Source organism: Neophocaena asiaeorientalis, unplaced genomic scaffold, assembly GCF_003031525.2.
Source record: "Neophocaena asiaeorientalis asiaeorientalis breed wild unplaced genomic scaffold, Neophocaena_asiaeorientalis_V1.1 scaffold275, whole genome shotgun sequence".
Classification (NCBI taxonomy): Eukaryota; Metazoa; Chordata; class Mammalia; order Artiodactyla; family Phocoenidae; genus Neophocaena; species Neophocaena asiaeorientalis.
The window spans coordinates 1,040,256-1,067,707 of NW_020173679.1; the positions used below are offsets into that span (position 1 = coordinate 1,040,256).

General features: G+C 45.8%; 1 protein-coding gene across 2 annotated transcripts in view; it reads right to left on the bottom strand.

Moving 5' to 3' along the window:
* Window positions 1-14,909: 14,909 nt before the first annotated feature.
* Window positions 14,910-27,452, bottom strand: part of MICOS10 (mitochondrial contact site and cristae organizing system subunit 10) — a 35,973-nt gene continuing 23,430 nt past the window's right edge. The window contains exons 2-4 of one of the 2 annotated variants that reach the window (XM_024750022.1): window positions 18,759-18,806; window positions 17,321-17,430; window positions 14,910-15,156 (exon numbers count right to left, since the gene is read on the bottom strand). In XM_024750022.1, coding sequence (XP_024605790.1) covers window positions 15,142-15,156; window positions 17,321-17,430; window positions 18,759-18,806 — 173 coding nt within the window. In that variant the 3' untranslated portion in view covers window positions 14,910-15,141. Of the gene's footprint in view, window positions 15,157-17,257; window positions 17,431-18,758; window positions 18,807-27,452 lie in introns of those variants that run through there. The other variant, XM_024750020.1, reaches the window with a different exon arrangement.

Consider the following 27,452-nt stretch of genomic DNA (forward strand, 5'->3'; position numbering starts at 1 on the left):
CCCGCTGCAGACTTCACCAGCATCCCTGCCCGCTCCCGCAGTCTGCGACCCTTGGGGGTGGGGGTGGGGAGAAGGAGAGAACTCAGTTGGAAATTTCACTCTAAAAGGATGAAGATGTATGCGGCTAATGCACAGCACATCCTCCTGGGTCCACCCTCTAGCACACAGGCCCAAGAGAAAGAGGTCCAGCTCGCAAGGGTGGGGATGGGGGGGTCACCGACGAAATGCCCCAGCCTCGCCTTTTCTTTGGCCCCAACCAAAGGCAAACCACACCCAAGCGGCCCCAGCAACTGGAGGAGTTTCAGGAGGCTGATGGTTTCCACAGTAACAAAGGGTGAGGGGCTCCTTGTTGACAAATTGCTTCCCCACCCCCATCCCCCATCAGCGCCCAGCCTTTGGCCTCCGGCCCTGACCTCTGTTTTCCTGGGGTTCCCGTAGTTACAGGCTGGTGTCCTCCAGCTGGGCGAGGACCTCGGAAAGCCTGAAAATGTGCCCTTCTCCCCGGGTGCCGGCCAACCCCCTGGCCACGCCAAGGCGGCCAGCTGCCCCCTTTACTGCGGCGTGTAAAAGATCTGAATCGCCCCGCCCAGGGAGCGGGGCGGGCAGGTGGCCGGCAGCACGGCCCAGTTGTCCAGGCCGCCTCGCGGGGGTGGAACTCTTAAGAAAACTGAGCCCCCGGAAAGGCTGGCTCCCCTGCCCCAGACTCAGTTCCAGGGGGATGACCCAGGCCAGTCCCCCGGGGCAGGCGGAAAGTAGGAGGAGGGTTTCGCTTCTTTTACCAGGTCTAGGAAACTATTCACGAGCCCCGGTGGGGGCCCCGTGCCTCCGACCCGGGCTGGGGGCGCTGTCCGAATTTGAGGGCGGGGGACCAGGAAGACGCAGGAACTCAGAGAGAGACTCCCACAGCGGGGCAGGCGGAGAGACGGAGAGAAAACATAAAGGCAGAGGCACAAACCCAGGGAAATGGAAAACAGGCAGAAGCGGAGAAACAGAAAGAAAGGGGCCAGAACCAGAGAAAGAGAGGAACGGAAATAGACGGAGACACGCAGATGGGGAGACAGAAACACAGAGAGAGACAAAAAGGAGGCAGAAACGTACGGGAGTGGAGAGCGCCCTCCGCCGGATTTCTCTGCGCTCGGACTTCTCTGCCAACTTTCCCCCAGCCCGGCCATCGGGCCGTGCCAGGCCTCCGGGTGACAAAGATGGAAGTATTCCTTTTTGTGGGAACCGGGTGCTGCAGTCTTGCTCCGAGGGTGTGGCGCCCCAGTCCACCGAGCCGCGGCTCCAGGAGACTGTCCTCCCTCAGTCCTGCGGTGCGCCCAACCTATCCGCTCCCGGCCGTGCGACCCGGGGCTGGTCCGCGCTCTTAGTTCCCTAGTGTCACTCGACCTCCGCCCGGCCTCGCCTCAGCGCCAGGCACTTGGCTTAAGTGTGCAGAGAAGGGTCTGAGAGTCCCGAGAAGGACTATCCGGAACGTCGGAAACTGAACTCACTTCTCTGACTTCTGAGAAGAGCAGAGCGCCCAGCGCGGCGTCCCAGCCTCAGCTGTTGGGTACGGGGGTACCCAGCTTATCAGCCTGTACTTGGGCACTCGGGCGGGTTTCGGTCGTGCCCTCTCTGTTTGGCGTGCCAGTGAAGTGAGAAAATAGCTTTGCTCCTGGAAAGTAGTAGCCCGGTCCTGAGACGAGATTTAGGAATTTTGCGTTCTACCACAGTGGTGGGTGTCCATGCATCTCACCCCAGCCTGGCTGGAAGCCCCCAGATGCAAGCAGCCCTGCTCATCCGATGTCACAGGTTGCTGAGCATCCCGGTGGCTCCTAGTGGCCTGTTGATAATTCCATGGTGTACGCTGACCTATCTGCCTCTCCAAGCCCAGTACTGCGTCTCTATGCCTCCTAGCTCTTGCTTGTGCTGTTCCCTCTGCCTGGGGTTCCCTTCCCCTCCTTTCATCTCCTAGTAAAGGCATTCTTCAAGCACCAGATTGGAAAGCCTTCCCAAGACCCAAGTAGCATAAACCCCTCCCTTCTACGGTGTGATCCTGGAAGCACAGGATACATACCCTCTGTTCATGGTAATTTCCCTCTAGACTAGTTGAGTAGATCTCTTTCCTCCACTTGACTGTGGGCTCCTTGAGGGCAGGGATCACCTGTGTCAGTGTCCCCGGGGCTTGGCAAACAAGGGGTACAATATATTTGGCTGAATTAAGTAATTAATATCCCCCATAAACGTTTCCATGAGTATAACTGTAATAATAGCTCAGGCATGCTGAGCACCTTCCTATACCACGCGCCCAGTCCATTCTAAGCACTTTCCACCCACACAATAAATCTGTGAAGTAAACAGTATTGTTGTCCCCATTTCACAAGTGAAAGTACCAAGACCAAGAGAGAGAGGTTAAGTAACTGGCCTAAAGTCACACAGTAAAGGGGATGCCAGCTACCGTCTGCTGGAGGAACACATCCCACCAGGTGTAGCCTCACTGCCTGCTACACAGTAGGCACTCAGGAAACACTGACCATTGTGCTCACCACTGCCACTCTCAATGTGCATCCCAGGTGGGGTGGGGACTGGATGTCTACATTTTGTAAGAACCCAGCCCACTGTAAGAAGCCAACTGGGTAGCCTAATGAGCGTGTCAAGTCATACAGACAGCCTGAAGTAGAAGCCCTTGACAGTTCAGCCACCCAGCCACCTAATCAAGGACGTGGGGTTTGGGATTGGGTCACACCTGTCTGGTGAAGACCGGTAATTACAGGAGGGCTACCATGTGAACAAGGGGTCTGGAAAGTAACTTGTTAATACTATCAACAGCTATCACTTTGTGCCAGGCATTATACCAAGCACTATGCCTGCTTTATTGTATGGAAACCTGACCATAATCCTATCATTATTCCCATTTTACAGATGAGAAAAATCAAGGCATCAGAAGCCTAGTTACCTGCCCAAGATCACACCACTAGTGATGGACAGAGTCCAGACTTGAATCCGGACCCATCAACTGCAAAGCCCATGCTCCTTTGCCCACCACACCCTCTTGACTGCCTCAGAGCCCCTCCATCAGGCTGCAGCAAGGATGCTGCACCACCAGGACCCAGGGTGGTGGGGCCCCAGCAGGAAAGGCAGAACCTGTCACGTCAGAGTCTCCAAGCACACGGAGATGCACCTGGTTGGCAGCGGTGCGCCAGTTGCCCCAACAGGCCTGGCTGGCCCTGGGCACGGGCTTGAAGCCAGAGCCTGCTGGCCCTGGGCCAGCCTCTTGGGGCCGAGGTAATGTGGGGCCCAGAGCTGGGGTAGAGGGCTGAAAGCTCTCTCCCCAGCTCATTAGCAAACATCTGGGCTCAGGAAAATGACCGACCTGGAATGTGACTGGGCTACGGGGAGCTGCTCCCTCCCCGAGTCCTGGGAATGTGAGCTCCCTCCCGCAGGGCAGGGGCTTGGGCCAGCTGTTTCCTCTAATCCCGTCAGCCTGGCCTCAACAGGGGTCCAAACCTCTGCACTCTCCCCGAGAAAGAGGGAAAACAAAAAAAGGCCTTCTCTCCCAGTCCGGCCCACTGACTCAGAAGGTTGGTATTGGGGCCTGGGACAACCACAGTCCCTCCCTCTTCTGCAAGATAAAGACCAAGAGAGTCCACATGTCCAAATGTGTAGGTGGAAGGGGCCGTGAGGACTCATCACGGAAGGTTCTGGAGTCTTCCTGCTTGGGTTTGAATCCTTGCTCCATCACCCACTGACTCTGTGCCAGTTGTTTCCTGTCTGGGCCTCGGTTTCCTTCTTTGTAAAGTGCAGCTGGTAATGGCATATACTCTCTAGAGTCGTTGCCGGGGCTCTCATTTATTTATTTAATTTATTTATTTATTAACATAAATTTATTTATTTGTTTATTTATTTTTGGCTGTGTTCCGTCTTCATTGCTGCACATGGGCTTCTCATTGCGGTGGCTTCTCTTATTGCGGAGCACAGGCTCTACGTGCACAGGCTTCAGTAGTTGTGGCACACGGGCTCAGTAGTTGTGGCGCATGGCCTTAGTTGCTCCATGGCATGTGGGATCTTCCCAGACCAGGGAGTGAATCTGTGTCCCCTGCATTGGCAGGCGGATTCTTAACCACTGCGCCACCAGGGAGGTCCCTCTCATTTATTTAACAAATACTTTTGTGCAGACTGTGTGCCAGGCACAGAGGTGTCAGGGACACAATGGGCTGGACCAACAAGGTCCCAGCCCTCAGGAAGCTTCAGTTCTGCAACAGGGAGGTGGAGCGTGTACGGGTAAAGCAGAATGGGTTTCTCATCATCTAAGTGTCACAGAGGAGCTAAGCAAGCCAGAGTGAGTGATGGGATGGGAAAGCCTCAGAAGACATCTCAAGGAGGCGACGTTTACGGTAAGATTATGATGAGAAGGAGGCAGGATTCAAGGAGATAAATGGATGCAAAGTGCTCGGCACAGTTCCTGGAAAATAGCACGTGCTCCAGAAAATGAAAGCTATTTTAGGGAGGTGTATAGCAGAGAGAAGGCAGGGAGTCAGAGTCCCTGGATCAAACCCAGGCTTTAGCACAAAGCTTTCTCTCACCTCACTCAAGTAATGCACGTCCTGAGCCTCAGTTTCCTCATCTGTGAAACAGGAATTTTAATAGTGCCCAAGCGCACGCTTACTGGGAGAATTCACTGAGGGACGTGTGCATGAAGCACAGAGCCTGGCACCAGCTCGGCCCTTAGGAAGTGAAAGCTACTAGTGTCGTCTTTTCCTTTCCCACGGAGGAAAAGGATTTGCCTAGGTTCACTCAGCGAGTCAGTAGCAGATCCAGGAGCAGAATCAGATCTTCTAACTCTAAGCCCACCCCCTGGGCTGGCTCTTGCCTTCTCCTGTCCCTGGGGGCTCAGAAAGCCTCTGGGCCCCATCTTGGGCTCAGAGAAAGCAGGAGGAGTTGACAGTGCATTACAGGGTCTGCCCCTGAAGGCTACTGAGGGTGTGGGAGGTATGGCGTTGGCCGACTGGAGAGTAGAAATGAGGCCCCAAGGGGAACCTGTCCCCTGGAAAAATGTCAAATGCCCTTTGTAGGTAGGATGGGAGACCAAAAATCAAGAGGGATCAATTGCTAAGAAGGGGGAGATGAGAAGAGAGGAAGGTCAGAGATGAGATCTAAATTCGGGGAATTTCAGAGTGGAAATTTAAACTCAAGTCGGTCTGGCTGCAAGGAATGTCCTTTCTCCACTCCAGAGAGGCAGTGGTGGTTATGGCTGTTTCCTCATCTGTAAGAATGAACATACCGACGTCACCAGGAATGTGACCTAAATGCCAGGGACAGGGTGCCAGGGGCTACCCCCAACCCCTCACTTTGCTCCTTGTTTGTTTGCTTCCTCCCACCATCACTCTCCCTGTTTCTTCAGCTGGGGCTGCCTGACCCCACGGTAACAACCCACCCACCTCCAAGTGACAGCACCAGAGCTGGGCTCTCAGGGAAGGCCCTTGTGCCTGGAATTCCTCCACCCTGTGGCTGTGGTAAACACGGTGAACAGGGCTGCCAGGGTGGTGGGCAGCGTTAGGCAAGTCAATTCTTTTACAATGTCCCTTCTCCGTTGTTTCTTCCATTTCTCAGCTCCCAGCAGCCCATGTATATCCACAGAGAGTAGGAGAATTTTTCTCTCTACTGAAGAGTTGGTCCTTCTGTATTTAATATCCCACAGAACAGCTTTTTTTCCTTAAGGTTTTTGTGCACCAGATGAAGTCTTTGAAAAATCTTCCTGTTAGGAACATGGGTATTGGAGAACTGGAAGGCACAAAAGAACATCACCTGGGTGTCTGTGCAGCCCCTCTACCAGGGAACCGGCTTCCAACCACACCCACCAGTCAACACAAGGTACCTCAGCAGCCAAGTCTGTTCTCTATGAACCTGTCCTCCTGTGGCCCAGAGTGACACCTGACCCAGGCTGGGCCAATCAAGTCCTCTCTCTGAGGAATCCAAACAGAGAGGCATGGGGACTGTGCCAGGGAGCTGAATCGCATTAGGGGCAGAATTCTAGAGAACTCTGGCTGCTGAAGGAGCTGATGAGGGGCTTGGTTCTCGCCCCTCTGCCCTTGATGTTCACCTTTCCCTGGACTCTCTGAACTTCTCCAGTATCTTACAATTTTAAGCTGATTGGAAGGAGTTTGTTGCCTACCTCCCCAAAAGTCTTGATTAAAACAACCTATCTTTTTGACCACTTACTAAGTGTCCAGCGCAGCATCAGGAACCGGAAACAGAGTAAGGCATAAGGCCTGCCAGGGAAGGGAAAAGGGCAGACACACTGACAATGGGAAGTAGAGGAGCAAAGGAAAAGCTCATTGGCAGGGAAGCTGCCCAGGCATGAGGCCAAGGGGTTCAGAGAAGGCAGCAGTCCCAAGGAGCTGGCATGCCTAGGAAAGGCTTGCTGGAAGAAGGAGGATTTAAACAAGGGCTTTGAGGTATGAGCAAGACTTCGACAAGTCGAGAAAGCAGTCCACACTAAGAAAGAAAGGGCCTGGAAAAAGGGTCTTGCTCTGGACAAAGATGTGGCCCTCAGACCTTCAGAGCACCACAGAAGAGACCATTAACACACACTTTCCGGATTGGCCCAGATGTAGCCTCAGAATCCTTCTTAACACAGCTCCTCTAGGCAGTCACCAAAATGGATACATTTGGCTTGTGAAATAAACGTATTTGTTTGAATGAATTTGTCACTCCTAGGAAAACGTGTTTCAGGAATAGATAACTAGTTTGATTGAAATAGAGGTAACAGACTAACATTCAGTTTCTCAGTGAATATTTACCGAGTGCCTACTATGTGCCAGGCTGTATTCAGGTACTAAGGATATGGCAGTAAAGAAGAAAACTCCAAAATAATAAAGATATCTACCCTCAGGGAGCTTACATTTTAGTGAGAGGAGACAGACAACCAACAAAATATGCAGGTAAAGATACAAACTGTGAGATCATGATAAAGGCCAAAGAGAGAAAGCAGAGAAGTGTGTTGGGGGGTGAGGATTACAAAAACCAGAGCAGTCTGGGAGGGTCTCCCTGACACACACTGAGTAAAGACTTGAAAGAGACGAGGGAGCGAGTTGTGTGGACACCCGGGAGAAGAGAGAGAACATCCAACGTGTTCAGACACAGCAGGGACAGAAGGACTGGAGCAGAGGAACAGGGAGCGGTGGTAGGAGTCAAGGTCAGCCTGGCACCAGATCACGTAGGGTCTCAGTGTCCACTCTACTGACTTCAGCTTTTTTGCCAAATGAGACGAAGGCTTTGAGCAGAGGACTGACATAATCCAGTTTATGTTTTAACACTGGCTGCCGTGTGGAGAATAGCTTTAACGGGGGCAATAGTAATAATATAGTCTAACATTACTATATACCAAGCGCTGTCCAAAAGGCTTTTCATATGTTCTCATAATAACATTTTGAGGTGGGTATTAGCATCATTGCTCCCATTTACAGATGAGGAGACTGAGGCATGGACAGAGCAAATAACTTCCAAGGCCCCATAGCATCGAGTAAGTGTCAGAATTGGATTCAAACCCCGAAAGTGTGGCTCCAGAGCCCCTGCTCTTGGCCTCTATCTTACTCCATGGATGGGGTAGGGGGCATACAGTAGGTGGTAGAGATAGGGGCTACATGGTAGAGGACCTTCAATGCTAGGCTAAGAAATGTTGACCGATATTTTGTGCATTATCGGGGAACCATCGAAATTGTCTGAACAGAAAACAACACGCATTAAACAGAGTTAAAACTGGTAGGGGGAGAGGCTGAAGGCTGGGAGGCCCCTGGAAGATCTGCGGAGATTCTGGCAAAGTGAGAGCAAGCCCCAAGGGTCCCCTTCTTCAACTAAACTGAGGCTTTACAGATCATATGTCCAGGCCAAAAAGAAGTATTATGGCTGCTTTCTGGGGCCAAGGGAGAGGTGTCACTAGATGTGGCCACTAATTGACATGTTCTATGCCTCACCTTCTGTGGCTCTATCTCCCGGTCTTCAAGAAGGGTATCTACATAGATTAAGGAAAGGTCTATAATTACCTTGATATTCCTTGACAAGAGGACTTTTCCTGGTAAAAAAAAAAGCAGAACTTGGGTTTTATCCATGAAGTCCACTATAGAGAAAAGAGGAAGTAAAGTGGTGGGCCTTCTCTTTGTTTCTGGGGTGTGAAAGAGTCTGTCATGGGATATCACAATTGATAAGCCTCCAGCTTAAAGGGCGATGACTCTTTTGACAATAACTTGTTACATAACTGATTATAAGAGAATCTTATTTAGCTGGCTATTTCACTTTTCTCCTCAAGAACACAATGCCTGACCTCACATTTGTACTGTGTGACAGGAAGGGATCATTACAACTGTCTTACAATGAGGCCCAGAGAGATCAAGTGACTTGCTCATGATTACATAGTGACCTAGGGAAGCAGCTCAGATGAGAACAGAGGACGCTCTATGGTAAGAATTTTGGGAAGCCTTTCTTCCAATTGAAAGTCACTGACCCATAGAAATGACCAGTCAGGGCCACCCACTTAAAAAGTAAATTAATTTAGGGGTTTTAAAAATATAGGAAACATTAGGACTTCCCTGGTGGCGCAGTAGTTAAGAATCCACCTGCCAAAGCAGGGGACACGGGTTTGAGCCCTGGTCCGGGAAGATCCCACATGCCGCAGAGCAACTAAGCCCGTGTGCCACAACTACTAAGCCTGCGCTCTACTGCCCGCGAGCCACAACTACTGAAGCCCGCGAACCTAGAGCCCGTGCTCCACAATGAGAAGCCCGCGCACCGCAACGAAGAGTAGCCCCCACTCACCTCAACTAGAGAAAGCCCGCGCACAGGAATGAAGACCCAACACAGCCAAAAATAAAAACAAATTAAATAATTTTTTTAAAAATCAGTACAAACTCGAGGACACACACACACCCCCCTATTCCCTAGCTCCATCTGCTGAGAGGCCTAGAAGCAATGACACACTAATAGCAATGAGCACACTTACTGATCTTGGTTTCTAACTACCATTCTCCACTAAAAGGAATTAGGGCTCCTTGGGGAAATGGCTGACTCCAAGGGTGGGGCAAAGCAAATACAAGAAGAGTCTGGAATATCTCGTGCTTGAAGAATGGCCTAGATATGCCAAAGGATACAGGCAACAGCTTGAAAGAGCTCCTATTAGACAAATCTGAACAATTTGAGGAATAAATATTGACAGTAATGGATTATAAACAATTTAATAAAACAAGAATCCACAAGTCCGCACTGACATAAATTAATGATCAAATAAATGGGGGGAAAGGGAAAGTTCTTCCTCATAGAATGTCAAATAATAAGGAATAATGAATTTAGAAAATTATCAATGGATGCTAAAACTATGATAGTTTGATAAGGAACAGGAATATTTACAGCCTCAAAAGTATCTCACCACAACTTATTTATAAATTACAAAGAGAAAAATAATAAATTTACGGGGGAGAAACCAGGCAAACACCACTTTAAGTGACCAGAGTTCACATCACTAATGTTGAGACAAATGCACATCACGTGCCTCCTGATATGACGTACTGAAAAGGACACAACATCACCTGTGCCAAAACGGCAAAACCCGAATCTAATCACGAGGAAACATCAGACAAACCCAAACTGAGAAACATTCTGCAAAATAACTGGCTTGCACTCTTCAAAAATGTCAAGATCAAGAAAAAAAGCTGATGAAGTGTTCTGGATTAAAGAAAGAGACTCGACAACTAAATACAATGCATGACCCTGGATTGGATCCTAGACTGGGGGAAATCGATAGACAATATATTGTTTTGACAATTTACAAAATTTGAACATGTACTGTGGATTAGATACTATTTTTATCAACGTTAATCGCCAGATTTTGGGACTTCCCTGGTGGCACAGTGGTTGAGAGTCCACCTGCCAGTGCAGGGGACACAGGTTCCATCCCTGGTCCAGGAAGATCCCACATGCCACAGAGCAACTAAGCCTGTGAGCCAAAACTACTGAGCCCACGTGCCGCAACTACGGAAGCCTGCGTGCCTAGAGCCTGTGCTCTGCAACAAGAGAAGCCACCGCAATGAGAAGCCCGCACACCACAACGAAGACCCAACGCAGCCAAAAATAAATAAATAAAATTTTAAAACACTGCCTGATTTTGATAACTGCACTGTGGTTATATAAGAGGATATCCTTATTCTTAGAAAATATACATTGAAGTTAGGGGTAAATGGGCGTATCTCCAACTTCTCTCAAATGGCTCAAAAATACTATACATACACCAAGAATGATAAATGAGAAAAAATGTGAACAATTGGTAAACATGGGTAAAGGGTACAAAGGAATTCCTTGTATTCTTTTCACAACTTTTCTGTATCAAAATCAAAAGTTATCAAAAAATTTAACCACTTAAAAGTAAAACATAAAGGTAGTGAATATTACCAGTATACATTATAAAAAGTGTTTCCATTTTCTACCTGGTGATAGGGGTATATTTTACTGTCTATAAATTATGTCTTTAAAAAAAAAAAACTAGGGCTTCCCTGGTGGCACAGTGGTTGAGAGTCCGCCTGCCGATGCAACGGACTCAGGTTCGTGCCCGGTCCAGGAAGATCCCACATGCCGCGGAGCGGCTGGGCCCGTGAGTCGTGGCCGCTGAGCCTGAGCGTCCGGAGCCTGTGCTCCGCAACGGGAGAGGCCACAACAGTGAGAGGCCCGCGTACCGCAAAAAAAAAAAAAAAAATCTGTTTCCTCATCTATAAAATGAAGATAACAGTACTTCTCTCACAGAACTGTTGTAAAAATTAAGTATCATGATATACATAAAGCCTTAGAATAGTAACTAGCACACAGTAGGTGCCCAATAAATACAAACTATTATTAAGTATTCATTTGAAGAGATCAAATTAAGTTCTGCCAGGCTGAATCTGGCTAGACCAGGAATAAAGATGAGTGACAGCTGATAATGAGCTCCTTTTTCTAGTCCCAGTTTCTTCCCTATTAAAGGCTCATCTTCTGCCCACTCCTGAACTCCTCCAGAATTCTTTTCTTTTTTTTTTTTTTTTTTTTTTTTACTGCGCCACCAGGGAAGCCCCCTCCAGAATTCTTGACATCATCTTCCCCTGCTTACACCTTCTGGCTCTGAACTCAAGTGACAATCACACTATGGAAGCCAATGACCCTGAACGCAAAGGCTCCGGCCTCGTCCTGTTTCCTACCGCGCCAGAAGCCCCTGGAGCTCTCGGGTTCCCGTTCCGTTTCTTCAGTGTCCTTTTCCCTCCTTCCCCTCTTGGCACAGCACTGAGGCCGTGTGCTCAGTAAGTAACTCTGGTCTTTGCAAAGCTCAGGCGGAGTTTCAGGAGGCGTTCCTCACGCACGTCTCAGTGGAGCAGGGCGAAAACAAATGACGCTGATGCTTATTCATGAACGTGCACAGCATAGCGTTTTCCAACAATTTTTAGGCTTTTAACCACCAGGAACTCATTTGAGACACCCATTCTCTCCCTCAGATCTTGCTAACTTAGACTCAAAGAGCCAACTCCTTGAACCCAAGGATTACGCCCTCTTCCTGTTCTAGAACAGCCCCCTGACTACCTACCATCAATACCATGTGCTCTATTCTGATTCAAATAGCAGCACCTGCTTTTTAAATACTTGTGTTAGCATATATATTTGACCCACAATGTCTGTAAGGTAGAAATCATCCTTTCCTCTCTTTACAGATAAGGAAACTGAAGTTTGAAGAGACTAAGCAACTCCCACCGTCACATGGCAAGTTAAGTGGTGGAGGAGGGACTCGGACCCAGGTCGTCCAGCTGGGAACCCTAAGCTCTTCCCGTGGAGGCCCTGCCCCTCCCTTGTTCCCTGCTCCCTGTCCGTGCCCTCCCTTCGAGGCACTTTACTGCTGGAGCAGTCACCCTGACTCTCACCCATGTTCCACACAAGACTGCTCAGCAAACACGGGAACGTCTGCCCTGCTCCCACCAGGTCTGTTTACCCCAGCATCATACTTTAGTGTCCGAGGGGAAGTGGTGCTTGCAGCACACTTAGAGAAAAGAGTGGTGATAACTTCCAGATGAGCTTGTGATTCTAAATTTAACATTCCTTTCGGTACTGAGAATTTCCACTTTCCCCCTTCCACCCCTTGGCACTTATGTAATTATAAAGCATGCCACAGGAGATCGTTTGTCTCAGCACCACTCGGGATGAAGGTTGTTCCAGCCCCATCAAGTACATCCTTGTGGAAAGACTTTGCAGAATTTATTTGGACAGGTTCAAAAATAGTCCTTCAACAATACAATCAGACTGAACCATGACAAGTAAAATATAATTATGGCTTGGTTACATTTTAAAAAAAAAGTAAACAGTGAGGTTTGGGAAAACTAAAAGCAAAAGTACATAGATATTTCCTTCATTCCCAATTTCTGCATCTCCTGCAAGCAGGATTTCAAGACTGCATCCGTGGATCTTTTGAAATGGGTGAGAGAGGATGACAATCAAGGAGACAGCTCAACAGAGTGTGTTCTGAGGCCATTTCTCAGAACAAAGGCATACTTCTGCACAAGGCAAATGCAGCCTGATAAAGGCTCCCCCAGTGGGTTCTCAGAATGCCAAAGTCATTCACCTAAATGAGTTCAAAATACATATTGTTCTGGGCCAAATTATACAGTGTCAAGTTCAGACTGTATGGATTTATATATGTTGGCAGGGCAGGCCACTTTTGGGGCGCCACAGCTTTATCCCAGTATCCTGTGCCCAGTTGGGTTCCCATCACTCTCTCCCCAAACCCATGAATTTCCTTGTATTTGGTTCCAGAAGTGCAGACAAAAAGCAAAGTTTCACAGGCCCACAAGGGAACAGGGCCCCAGAGGACTTGAATTTCTGATGAAACTTAAAGTAGAACAGAATGTGTGCCTTTGCCAACAAGCTGGGACTTTCTGAAAGGTGATTTGAGACGGGAGCAGGGAGAGGGGACAAGATCGAGCATTGTGCTTTGGGCCAGTCTCTGCTAAGAGCTACAAGGCGGGAATACAAAGTACTCTGGAGTTAAAGCAAACAGCCAATGCTTCCCTTGGCTGGCCTTTGCCCAGAACTATTCCCTCACAGAGCTCAGTTTCTCAAAACACACAAGTGGTGTTTCAAAGATGCCAGGCAAAGGGGTCCATCCGAATAAATGCCTAAAACCTAATAACGAATGACATAGAGAAGTCTGATTCCAGTGTCCATTTCCACTCCATATTCTACTGACACATCTAGAGAATTAGTGGGCATGCTGTGTTTTCTGTTTTTGTCTTTTTTGGGAGGGGACCTGTTATTCTCCTCTCTGCCTGAGTAAAGATGGAAGAATTGGGAGGAAACAGTAACTTTTAAAGCGAATATGGAGAAAAGTGTAAGAGATGAAACGGGTTGTAAGGTTATTTTTCTTTTAATTACATGAGTGTCTTGATCATGGAAAGAAGAGGGCAGAGTGAAAAGCAGCAGAATGGCTATGGCAGGCCAGGGCCATGACTTCCAGTCCTGGGCTCAGGCCCATCTTTGGGCTTCAACTGATCCAAAGAAATGAAAAAGCCCAGAGAGCAGAGGAGCCTGGACAGTTTGTAGGGCCGAGAGCCACTGCTGCCTGTTTTGGTCCAGAGTTCAGCACACCTTTCTGGGAAGGGGGCTGGGGTGAAGGACGAGGAAGGAAAAGGGGAGAAGGTATACCTACACTTGCAAGAATTGTCTAATCACTGTTCCCGAATTGGGGTCAGACACCAGCTCCACCCTGATGCCCACCCCATCCCTCCACACCTCTCCTGCCCCTGCACACTCGGGCTATACTGACCTACTTGTGATTCCCCAACAATAAAACGCACTGCCGTGATTCTGAGCCTTTGCAAAAGGCTCTCTTCCTGTCTGCCTGGAAGGTCCAATGAACTTCAAGCTTCAGCCCGCGTTCTCCCCTCCTCTGCCAGGCCGTCCTAAGGAGACTTAGCTGCTCCTTCTCCTTTGCTCTCACTGCACTTTGTCTACAGTCCTCCTCGTCCAGTGTCAGAAAGGGTTTGAGTGTCTGTCTTTGCTTCAGACTCTAAGCTCCTTAAAGGAGCCTGTGTCTTGTCTCTCATCCATTTATCTCTGCTGCCTATAACAGTGCTCAGCTCACGGCAGATGCTCAATCAACATTTAAAGGGACAAGTGGGATCAAGTTCCACCCATCTTAATTTTATTATAAAGAGAGAGAAATAAGATCTGAAAGACTGAGCTCTGAGATTCTGCACATTTTCGGAAGGAATTGCTACAATACTACTTTTGTGTCTAGCCTCCCTGGTTCAAGTGAAACCAAAGGTATAAATTCACAGAGGGGCATGAGTAGTGGCCCTTTTGTCCTCAGACTTCAGCTGCTATGTGAAGATGAAATCAACCCCAAACATGGCCTTCCGGCCAGCTGTGTGAGCCACGAGCTCTCCCCAGCCCCCAGGACAAAGCCCCCAGTGCCGAGGCCCGGACGGTGTCGAGCTCCTTGAAGCTGTGGGGAATCATGACATCAATGGAGTGAGCCACTGACAGACACAGCAAGGTTCCGTACCTGCCAAGACAGCCCACTACCCGACCTCAGCGCAGCAGACACAGCTGAGATATGCCCAGCCAGGTCCGATGATGAGAACACAGGGTTTTAAAGAACAGCCAGAGCAAGCGAGGATCCTCAAGGCATTTGTCGTCTTCTTCGGACAACGCAGCAGCACTCTCCAAGCTCCGATTTATGAGGTGGAAGCAGCTCTGAAACTACACGTTAAGGGGCGAGTGGGGAGGAATGCACAACGGCTGTGGTTCCAGTAAGGCTCTAAAGAGAGGCTGGGACCAGGCGGTTACAGCTGCTGGCAGTCCAAATATACTTTTCCTCCTGCTCAGAGACCCTTTAAAGGCAAAGAAACGCAGGCAATGCACTGGGCTGCCTATTTTTGTTTCATTTATTTCTTTTAAGACCACCTCCTTGCAATTGCCAGAGAGAAAATACAAAACAAGAAACAGACTTGGTTTCAAATACATAAACAGTGTGCTGGAGTTTAAAGCATTACTGATAACATTGTTACAGAAGAGTGTCAGCTTACTCCAGGGCACTTCAGTATTCCTGAGGAATAAACGTGATTTCTCTTTCCCTCCCACCGGGATGTTCTCAGACGTGAGTCACTGCTCCTGCTCCTGCAAGGAAGGACACGCAGGTTAGAACTGTGCGCTCAGCGTTCCGACAACCCTCTCTAACTTGCTGCTGCAGGTCAGACCCAGAGGACAGATGGGCCCCAAGCCTTACCACTCTGTTTGCTTTAAATCTGTCTCACAAGAGGACTGTATCCTTCCAGCCCAGGTTCTTCAGAGTGGCTCCTCAATCTTTGAGGGGGGGAAATAGAAAAGGAACGCAACAGGGCTGAACAGTCTGTACCTGGATAACTATATTCCTAAAACCCATCAAAGGGACGGATCCCAGGTGAGTGGAAAGAGCATGGCTCTGCAATCAAATGGCCTACTGATGACAGGAACTTCGGCAAGTTTCTTAAACCTCAGTGAAATTCGGCCTTCTCATCTGCTGAATGAGGGTAGTAAAACCTCTCTCACAAATCTACTGGGAGAGAGGTCTAGAGAAAGAATGTAAAGATGGAGCACCTAGGATGGTCCACAGGTCACAGCAGGCACTCAGCGAGCAATTACCATGATCTGACTCCATTGAAAAAGCCCCAAGTTGGGATTTTGTTCCTCTTTTCAGAGAATGGAGGATGACGACGTCAAGGCACAGACTCCAGTTCAGATAAAGTTACAAAAGGCCATTTTGGAGCCGTACGCACAAGGCTGTAAATACTGTAACAGTATTTTCCACAGTAACTCTCAGCCATTAAATACATCCACATATAACCACCCCTGAGCCATTTATCCATGACAACTCAGTTTGGAGCAATGAAAACATTACAAACAATTAAAAGACCTGAAGCTCCTCTCCCTGTTCCTTTATGTTCTCCTTTAACTTCAGCCGTGGTGCCAAGAGAGCGAGGCGCCAGGGAGCAGTGGAAAGCGCCTGTCGTCAGCGCTGACGGCCCGCAGCTGCGCCTCTGCTCACTTGCGCTGTCCCTCTGATCAGCTCACCCTGGCTCTGGCGCAGGGACGGGACATGACTACAGAGGGCCTGCGAGACGCCTGCCCGGCTGCCCCACTGGCCGACTCCCCTGCTCCCAGTCCCCTCCCCAGGCCTGCACCGGCTGTTCAGTAGGCAGCTGACCGTCTGAGCACGTTCTCAGATAGAGGCTACCGAGCTGTGGTGGCATACTGTCATTTAAGATTCGGCCACCCTTGTGGCTACAGCTTTTGACCAGAACTGGGACACTCATTTGTACCTCCTTTTCTGCCCTACTTGTTATTATGGTGGAACAATGAACGAGTCAGTCACCCTTTCTTAGTTGGCCTCAATTATAATAACCAACATTTCTATTTATATACATATATAGCACCTCATAGCTTAAAAACATTTTCACATTTAATCCTCACAACAACCCTGTAGGCAGAAATTACTACCCTCATTTTACAGACAGAAAACAATCTCAGAAGTGAAAAATTCAAGAGCACATAGAAAGCAAGTGATGGACCAGGACTCATATCTGGGTGCCCCGGCTTCTGTGCTCTTTCCACTGGCCCCCTGCTGCTGCCCAGATGACAGTGATTCTAGCTCAAGGGTAACCAAGAAAGTAGATGATTCTACACATCCAGAGAATGTGAAGCTCTTCATGAAGCTTGTGTTGCTATAAAGGTTATGCCTTAATAAGCCTGAGGCCACTAGCACATCTAATAAGACATACAATTTATTTCATTCATTCATTTTACATTTATTTGAGCACCTACTTTGTTCCAGGCCCTGGGGATACAAAAATAAATACCACCTCTGTCCAAAGGGCTGCTACACACAAAAACCTTAGGAACCGTGCTACCTCCTTCCTCTTGAGGCATGTGTTACACTTTTTCATCCTGTCTGCATCATTAAAAACCCATCTGTAGACAAGGACTTCGGCAGAATCATGTGGGACTCACAGTCAAGAACCTGCGCTCTTCAGTAGAAAGCAGAATAATGGCTGAGTTCAGAAGTCTTTAGGTTTAGCTTGAACGTGTGTGAGATGTTTACAGGGCACTCTGAGATCTCAAACAAAAGTGCTACCTACAGGTATCAGATATTTAATTTAAGGATAAACGCTGAGGCAGACTCCTGAGCACTTAGGATCTCGGTGGTGCCACAGTGACATGACAGTGTATTTATCAATTATACGCACTCTAAAGAATTCTACGGGGACTCAAGAGAAAGAAAGAGAAATATCAATTCTGTACATACTTTGACATATTTTCCGTGTAGAAGATATGGAGCCTGGAAATCATGCTGACAGTTGGAGTAGGCCATTCCCAAGCCCATTCCAGAACCAAAGGCTAATGGCCACATTCTTCCTGGTGAGCAGAAAAGGAAAATCCCAATAGGGAACCATTAAGAGAAAATAAAGATTTTTTCCAGCTTAAATACATTTGCTTAGGGTTCAATAAATACTCCACATGCATCATACTGTTGACTATAATATGCCATACACTTCTGTCAACGTTTAATCACCAGCCAAAAAATGGGAAAGGGGGCTCTATTAAGTACCCGTGCTGCTAGATTTGAGGTATTAATAAGCGGTACAATATGAAAACAGTAGACACAGTTGAACCTCTTAACTTTTCTATGTCAGTTCTAACCATTTGCTCATTTTAACTAACGCTTAAACTTAGAAATAAAACCACCTTTCGGTAAGGTCTTTGAATTTTTTAAATATGTAAGAATTTCTGGAACTTCCCTGGTGGCGCAGTGGTTAAGAATCTGCCTGCCAATGCAGGGGACATGGGTTCGCGCCCTGGTCCGGGAAGATCCCACGTGCCTCGGAGCAACTAAGCCCATGCGCCACAACTACTGAGCCCACGTGCTGCAACTACTGAAGCCCGCACGCCTAGAGCCCGTGCTCTGCAACAAGAGAAGCCACCGCAATGAGAAGCCCGCGCACTGCAATGAAGAGCAGACCGCTGCCTCCGCTGCAACTAGAGAAAGCCCACACGCAGCAACGAAGACCCAACGCAGCCAAAAATAAATATAAATAAATTTATTTTTTAAAAAATAGAATTTCACCAATATCTACATATTTTGATTCTAGTAAGTCATGAGGTTTTCTTAACCCAATGCCATGATTATTTCACATCAGCACTATGTGTGAATTATGATTCTCTAGTTGTGTATTCCCCGCCAGTTCTTCATGGAAAGAGGTCAAAGTGACCCCTTTGGCTTCTATTCAATATCCAAACTGCAGAAGTTCTTCCACAAAATGAAAGGGCCATTTCCAGCCCTTTGCTTAGGAGAATTTTTGGCCAAAAAGCATGGGTATTTCTGGTCTACTTTTTTACTACCAGCAGGACTCTCGTTTTCAAGTTCCTTTAGAAAAAATTATAATTAATTAGAATTATCTGAGAGTGTAGATTTGGCCAAATGACTCACTGGCATCAAGTACAGGCTTTTTTCAATGAAGATATCAGGCACCCTGACTCAATGCTCAGGGGGAATTCTGGAGATGCCCAGCCCATTTTGACCTCTTTTGAGCCCATGGTCTTTGTCTAGCTCATTTTACAGAGGCCTACCTAAACCCATAAAAGGATGGACTGGCAGCCATGTAGCCATGCCTTCCAGAAGTGTCCCTGCCATGTGCACCTATACACCAGGACATTATGTTGTAAAAGTAGGAAGAGTCACTTACTTTTAAAGAAGGTAAGTGAGAAAACAAGTCCTAATCCAAAACCAGTACCTACAAAGAGGGAGGAAAAACATGTTAAATATCTTAATAGTAATGACAAAAACAAAATGAACATTTCATAAATGTGAACACCTAATAAAACAGATTTTTTAATTTGGTAGAGAGATGATTTTCTCATTTCTAACCTTCCTTCTTGTTGTCAGAGGCTTTATCTATGCCTTTGGTCCCTTTGCCCCAATAGGGAATAAGAACTTTCTTCACCATTCTGTCTAAACGAGTCTTAGGGGTGGGGGAACAAACCAGGAGGCAGTTCCCGAGTAGAGGCTCTCTGCACTGCTTGCGAACGGCGTCCAGCACCTTGGGCTCTCCCACCCACCTTCCGCAGCGGTGCCACAGCCAGCACATCAGGGAAACAATGTCAGCAAGAAGCTCCCCTTGTCGTTTCAGCACTTTGAGTGATGGCTACTTTTTGAGGAAGATGCAAAGGAGTGATCCAGAACAGTTGCCAAAGGTTGTCACAAGTCAAACACAAGTCAGAGTGTCCAGAAAGAGGGAAAGCACCTCCTCAAATGTGAAGATTAATCCCCTCTCCTCATTTTACTCATAGGGCATTTTTAACCACTATCTTTCAAAATAAAAGAACAAATGCAAGCCTCTTTTAATGATCTGGTAGAAAAAAAAAAATTTTAATACCTAATTTTAAATCAAACTTCATATGAATGTACGCTTGGGGTTAAAAAAAGAAAACAAAAAAGGTTAAATTCTCATTTTGACCAATATTTCTCAAACCTTGGTCACTGCTACAGTCATAATTTTTACTAATGCGTACTTCATCTGCACACTTATTTTCTTTGAAAAAAACCATCAATGTATGTATTTAATTATATAAATTCAACCTCAACTTAAATAATATTGGTATAATCATAGATTTGAGTGCTAGCTATATTTTTTTCATAAGGTGTGTTAAAATGAATGTAGAACCATTAAAATAAAAACATTTACCTGTGGTACTACTTTAGGGGAAAAAATCATCTCACATACTGTAGAGATACATGTCCCAAACTTGGAGATAAACTTATTTTTCCATTATCAAACAAGTAAGTTATACATGCCAAGGAAGACAGCTATGGTCTGGTTTTTCCCCAGACTTGACAGATTGATTGACAGATGGTTTTCAGACTCTTCAGAGTACTCTGATGCTCTTTACTAAGTGTCTGCTCCACGGTCCACCAGAGACCCTGACCAACCTCTTTACAATTAAGCACCACATAAAAGTCCCAATTCTCACTTGCCTTAATGGTTTTCAAATATGTGCTGTTGACATTCCAAGAGCTTCTTTGCTGTCTAACCATGAATTTGGGCCACTGCAGTGTGAACATTCAAAGTAGTCCTCCGTCAGCAAGCCTGACCTTTCTGCTCCAAACACAGAGAACTTCGTCTTGAGCAAACAAGCTAATCCACACCTTTTTTGCTTCACCTATGCAACAATCCAGCTGATGCTGGCCTGAAGAAAGTGTTTATGCTATTATCCAGAAGGATTTCTGATAATTTTCTCTTACCGTCTATAGGTGGCCATGATGTGTGTTTCCTTCCTATGACTATATCCTATACAAATATGAATTTTAATTAAAAATCATTACTTTGTACTGTCCAATAGACGCTGCATTAGGTACTGGTGCCCAACTTTAAAATGCAACATTTGAAGATCACTCATGTCATCCCAATTTCTATGTAATTTAATATAATGATGGAAAACTCGTCAGTTTACAGACCACTATAGTTAACCTATTCAAGGCTGTTATAAAGAGAAGGAAAAGGAACAAACATCAGTATTTCCCATGAGTACCCAACATTCCCTTCCTACTCTACCAAAAAAAAAAAAAATTATCTTTTAAACCAAACACCACCCTGATATGGTATTACCCCCCAGTTTCCAGATGCAGAAAATAACTTGCTCAAGGACATGCTCAGTTACTGGAAGAGCAATGAACTGGGCCCAAGTCTGTCAGACTCCAAAGCCACTATACCCACTATGTCCTGACACTGGATTCCCCTACAACTTAAACCCCTAAACAATCACTACCTCCAAGGGAAATTGGAGTGTCAAGATTTCTACTGCCAATGAAGTAGGATACAGCCAAAAACCAAATTGTGCTTCCTATGCAACAGCCCAGAACGCTAGGCAACCAGGGTAGTGACAAGTCTGCACAAGGCCAGATGGGCTTGTTCCGATTCATTCCCAGACTAATCCTACAGCACATGTCACAGACACAAGTCTACCTGGTAGGTGTGATTCAAGAACTTCAGGGAAATGACAACTATCACAATCGATATAGTCCTCAGCAAGAATCTGCTGTTGCTTGGTTTATAAAATGGCACAGGATTCAATTTCAAAGCAACTTGCCTCACCCCCTTGCAGCTGGAAGATGAGTAAGACAGTAAATTGGTACTAGAAAATGAGGTAAAGAATTTGGACTGGCCTACAGATTTCAAACCAGGCAATGGGATGGGGAGTTAGGCCAGTAAAAACATAATGGCTTACAATCTGAGCTTTTGGTCTTCTCCATCTGGAAGGCAATTTTTTGGCAAACAAATCAAAAGCCCAAAAGGAAAATATTTCAGCATTTTTCTTGTCCCTCTGATTCCATGCCTGTCTCTCCTATTTTCCCCCAAGGAAAGAAAGCTCTCTGATGCTCAACTTTTCCTAACAGTAGACCAAGAACGATGCTAAACCCACTGCTACCAGTATCACTCAACCACAAAGAGGAGAAATGCTTCAACATCAACCAGTACAGGGCAGAAAATCTTCCCTCTCTAGACTTCATTTAAGTTCAGGTATATGCCTGACCATCCAGTTTTGCTCCGATTAAAGGCATTTACCTGCAAGTATAAATATGAGATCAAAATTACAGTTCAGACTAGCCCAAAGACGGAGTGTACTCTACAGTCTTAGTTAAACTGGGCTGCTACATCTTCAATTCCTATGAGACTTTTCTTCTCCACTTCTATATTTTTAAGACACAAAATATCAAGTCTGTCCTCTTCAGAAAAAATAATATGGAAAATGATGTTTAAATGCCAACGTGTTACTTTAAGTTAGCTACCTCGGTTATTTAAGAGATAAACAGTGGTGGAACTGCTGATGAGTTTTACAGGTTCAAGTTCTCACATGCTCAATTTTCTTTTAAAAGGCAACATGTTGCTTCAAAGAAAGTCCCACCTGATTAGGGGACACTAACTCTGCAGCTGTTTCCACTAAAGATTGGCACCTCTAGGCCAGGTTTAAACTTCATAACAATAAAACATGAAAGGTTTGTCTTACAATGAAAACAAACCAACATGGAAAAGAGAAGAGATTTCTCTGCCTTTGGCCACTTTTTTTTGTTGTTGCATGACAAGTTCTCTTAGAAGAAAAAGCCAAAGGAAAAAGTACAAAGCATTTTTCACCTTCCCTGGAAGCAAATATTTAACTATGAATAAAATTTATATAAGTCTGCCTCCCCTTTTAAGCCTGTTCTTTTGGCCCATGATGTCTGGAATGACAAATAACCCTAAAGTAAAGAAATGCCTGATTGTAGGTACACATCTTCCTAATGGCAAAGTCCACCAAGGGGGGTGGGGAGCAAGGCAAAGAAGCCAAAAAAACAACAAAAAAAAACCCCACCCCATAACAGAGAAGCCTTATGGAATTGACATTAGGCAGGAAGCCCGTGCTCTGAAACCATTTCTTCTGGAAAGGAAAAAGAATTGGCACAAATTCTTTCAAAAAGAAATTACTCTGAATCAATCTAACCCTGCACTAAAGTGCTTAGGGCATGCTTAGTGCCCAAAAGGACATCATAAAACCAGCTAGTAGATAAACACACATTTTTAGAAAGAAGCAATTCCTTAACAATTCATCTGATACTATTTTAGTAACAAAACAACAGAGAACTTGCTCCACTAACTACATAAAAAATACTGCCTCATCACATCCCCAAGTGGAGTTTATAACAAATTTAAAAGAATAACAACCAACAGCAGGATACCAGTGTATACCCTAAGCCACACTTTGTGTGGGGGTGGGCGGAACTATGCTGATGGCCCTCACTGTGACATATGGACCATTTCTAGTTAATCAATGCAACTTTTAGGAAAGTCTTTGCTCCTACCATGCCATATATCATAAAGCTTGACTTCACTGAAATTACTGAGAAAGCAAACATAATCTGCAAGAATTAAGAAGCAGGCTACATAATCTGACTGCAGTCCTGGGGCAGAAATGTACTTTGAATTTTTGGGGGGGCCGCACCGGACGGCATGCAGGATCTTAGTTCCCCGACCGGGGATCAAACCCGGGCCCCCTGCAGTGGAAGTGCGGAGTCTTAACCACTGGATTGCCAGCCAAGTCCCAGAAGTGTACTTTGGATATCAGTCCCTAAGCAGAACAAGTTGGAGCAATAAAGGTTCCTGTGGAATCAACTTTGTAGAAGTTGCAATTGCCAATGGACTTTCAACTGAGGAAGAATAACTCAGTGTTGGGAGAGACATAAAAACATCCTTAGAAAGTCACTTAGAAAACATTTCTATGAAAGACTGATCATAGGGGAAAGAAGACCATAGACCCACTTTTATTTATCAATAATTGATTATATAATTAAGATCTCACTCCAGCTTATAGCTAACATTTTAAACAAAGCTCCTAAATTCATAAGTCTAATGTGTAGTTATCAATGCTAAATTTTCATCTGCATCTAAAAATTAAACTTGCAAAGCAACTCCATTTTAAGTTTATAATATAACAAGATGTATGAGCAAAACCTTAACTACCACATTCAACTGGCAGCTTATGAAGATGAGAAACTACAGGAACTACAAGCAAGGTTTCAAGGTCCTAGGAGCCATGGGCCAAACAACTTTATTCTTAAATGTCTGAAAGAAAAGATACAGCTTCCAAAAAATGAGAGATTTACTCTCCCACTGAGTGGGATGGCAAGAGCACTGATGCTGTCACGAGACAGGCCCAGTTCACACCGCTGGGCCATCCTCACCAGCCAGCTCTCTGACCTTAGGTCAGTGCTTTAACCTCGCCCGCCCTCAACGTGCTCATCTGTAGAGTGAAAACCATCTCCGAGGGTTTTGCTGTACTAGGAAAAGGTAAAGGTATCTGCAGTGTCTGACACAGACTTCAATAGAAAGTAGTAAGTTCCGCTACCTTTCTAAAAAAACTCAAAAGATCTCAAAACTGTAAGGTAATAGTTAAATCCTCTACTAAAACACAACTCCCTGGCTTGTGGAGGATCACACTGTGGGTGAACCACAGCTGAAAATCAGAATCTATTTTTCCCACTCTTTGCATAGATGACTTTATTTCATAGGCATTAGCAACTGTTTATAGAAATACATCAGGTTTTGCTACATGTTTTTTAAAAAATAGGGGATTCCTTCAGACTCACTGCTGAACTAGAACATTTTGCTTTAAGATATAATAAAGATTTCCCTAGGCTGTCTTGTGTTTAATAAAACTATATTTATGCTTTGAACATGGATTAATATGAAACTGGCCTATTTAGAATGGGTGTGCTTTCCTGTTCAATCATGTTTCTATCAACACTATTACAATCATCAAATGCGTTTGTTGTGACAGACAAACAAGAACGTGCTTTTATAGAAAAGTACCCTTGGGACTGAGTCTGGTGAGAATTACATTTCCAAGAAACATTCCTGATTTACGAAAGATGCTCAGGGCCCAATTTATGAGGGGGAAAAAAATAGTTTTAAGTCAACTCCAAACTGTGTTACTTAATCCTTTGAGGCAAAGACAGATTGTCCCAGGTGTCCATGTGTAAATGCCAAGTCATGTGAATTAACCAAGAAAGTGTGCCAGACCAAAGGCCCAGAGATGGTAAATGTGGTCTGTGTTAATCAGCTTCTCACAAGTCAACATTGCTGCAGGGAATGTAGGAAATAGACTAAGAAGGTGGCTATTTTACAAGACCTTAACCTTCCAGTTGCCTATCGGACTAGACAGAGGCTGAAACATCTGTAGGAATTTCTAGGGTGGACATCAAATACCAGGATTCTGATCAGAACAAGTAAAGCAGTCAGCAAAAAGCAGTAAAGATAGGGAAGGTAAATGTGGAAGTCATTACTCGTGTGCTCTGCTTGAAGAAAAGCCAAACTCACAAAAAGGGTCCTTTTAAATGAGTACATATAGCACATAATCTAGCTTTCAGAATTCTGACAGTCGTACAACTTTCCAAGAATGAAAAAAAGAAACATGGCTGTACACATTTTACTAAAATATAGTTAGTTAATTCACGTGTGGGCATAGTATGTAGGAAAGTGTGAAGACGCTCTGAAGATTAATTATTAGAGGGACATGGAAAACGAAGAATTATTAAGTTTCAATAAACACAATAAAAGATGCCATGTGTTACATTTATGGAGGGAGGGCGATTTGGAGGTACTAACGCTTATAGAGTGGCAGGCACTGTACTACCGTTTCTATATATTATTTCATTTGATCTACAGAACCAGCTATGAGGTGTACTACGATCTTGTCTTACAGAAGAGGAAACAATGTAAAGGGGTTACCCAAGTGACTTGTAATGTAAAGTGACTTACCCAAGTACACATAAATAAAAAGGGGAATTCAAACCCAAGCTGTCTGACTCCAAAATCGTGGCTCTTCCCTATCCGCAGAGATAAACCTCAGGGAGAGGTCAGGAGAGCAGCAGGGAGACTACTCTATTGTTACATGACACCAAGTGTTTTTCTGGATTTTCTGGACTGTAGTGCTCTGCATGGGTAATTTATGACTATGTGACTCTTCAATCCCTCAAGAAAACAACAGAAACCACAGATGTTTGACTTATCAAGAGTGATAACAAAACCCTGAAATGACTTAGAATCAATGAGAAACAAGTCAAGCTGGGATGTACTTCCCTCTGTGCACTGGCTGGAGATAAAATGAATTCAAACTGTTCAAAAGGGACAGCTGAACTGTATTCAACTGGTATTTTCCAGCAAGTGCCTTCCCTCTCAATACCTCCAGCCCCTCCTCATCAATATCAGTAACTGGATTCTCATCTTTGTGAAAGTAAATATAAGAATCAGGGGGCTTCCCTGGTGGCGCAGTGGTTGAGAGTCTGCCTGCCGATGCAGGGGACACGGGTTCGTGCCCCGGTCCGGGAGGATCCCACATGCCACGGAACGGCTGGGCCCGTGAGCCATGGCCGCTGAGCCTGCGCGTCCGGAGCCTGTGCTCCGCAACGGGAGAGGCCACAACAGTGAGAGGCCCGCGTACCGCAAAAAAAAGAATCAGGGATTCATTATACCCTATGTATACATCATTACAGCTATTACGTTGTTGCCTATTCCTGATTCAAATGAAAAACCAATGGAGAAACAAGAACCAACGGTTTCTTTTCCTTATACATTTACTTGATCTATATTTATTAGCATTTATTAAGTAGAAGACACTGGGGATAAATTTCTTTCCTCTTGGAGCACATCACTAGAGTATGTAGTGTTTATTCTTCAAAAAGCGGGAAATGTTACCCAGTGGTTACACGTCAGTTATAGGGTTATGTGGACTTGGGGGCAACATAGGTTAAACATGATTGAGAATACTGATTAGGTATGTGGTATGTCTCAGTCCCTGGACAAATTATATACCTTCTCTAGGCGTCAGTTTCTTCGTATAGAAAAACAGGAACACTAATATTGCCTATCCCTGACTGGGGAATAGCAAGGATGAAACAATATAAAATGTGTAAAAAGCTTGGAAAAACAGTGCATTGCACATAGTAATTGTAATTGCCTTCTTTTGCCACAAAAAGCATTTCAAGAACAAATATTTACTGAACACTGAAGGGCAAGACTACTGGGTTCAACAAGGGTCAGAAATAAATAAGACAGTCTCTTCCCTGGGGAGCTTGGGATCAAGAAGGAATAACAAGTCAGGTATCCAGAAAACTGAACAAAAGCAGATCCTTGGTGCCGGAAGAGGGACAGTGTTCTGCTGGTAGACAGCAAGGTGGGAACACATTTAGCAGAGTTTTTGTTTTTTTTTAATCTTCAAGAAAGAAGTGGCATTTGAGTTGTCTTAAATGGTAGACTTTTAACAGCCAGAGCTGGGGAGGGGGGTGGCGCACCCCACCCAGCGGCCGCAGAGAAGCAGGGCTTGTGCAGGGAAATGGGAGTGGGGGCAGTCTAGGCATGTCTCTGAGAGCAGGAGACAAGGCTAGAAAGGGACGGGGGCCTCTGAAGGCACCAGAAGCTGGACCAAGCAGTCTGCACAGCACTTAATTCAGGAGGCAGGGGCTTCCCTGAAGAGTTTTTAGAAAGGCATAACATGACTGAAGCTGTGCTTCAGGAAGATTCAGCTGACTAAGGTGTGTAGGATTACTTGGAAAAGAAGAGACATTTTGCTGGCAGAATTTACAGGACTTAAGAACTGATTAAGTGTGTGTATGTGTATCTGGGGTTTTGGGGGGAGGGGGGGTGCAGTGGGGAAGAAAATGCTGAGAACTTCTGCCTGGATAATTATAAAAACATTGGTGATGGGGCTTCCCTGGTGGCACAGTGGTTAAGAATCCGCCTCCCAATGGAGGGGACACAGGTTCGAGTCCTGGTCCAGGAAGACCCCAATGCCGCAGAGCAACTAAGCCCGTGCGCAACAACTACTGAGCCTGTGCTCTAGAGCCTGCGAGC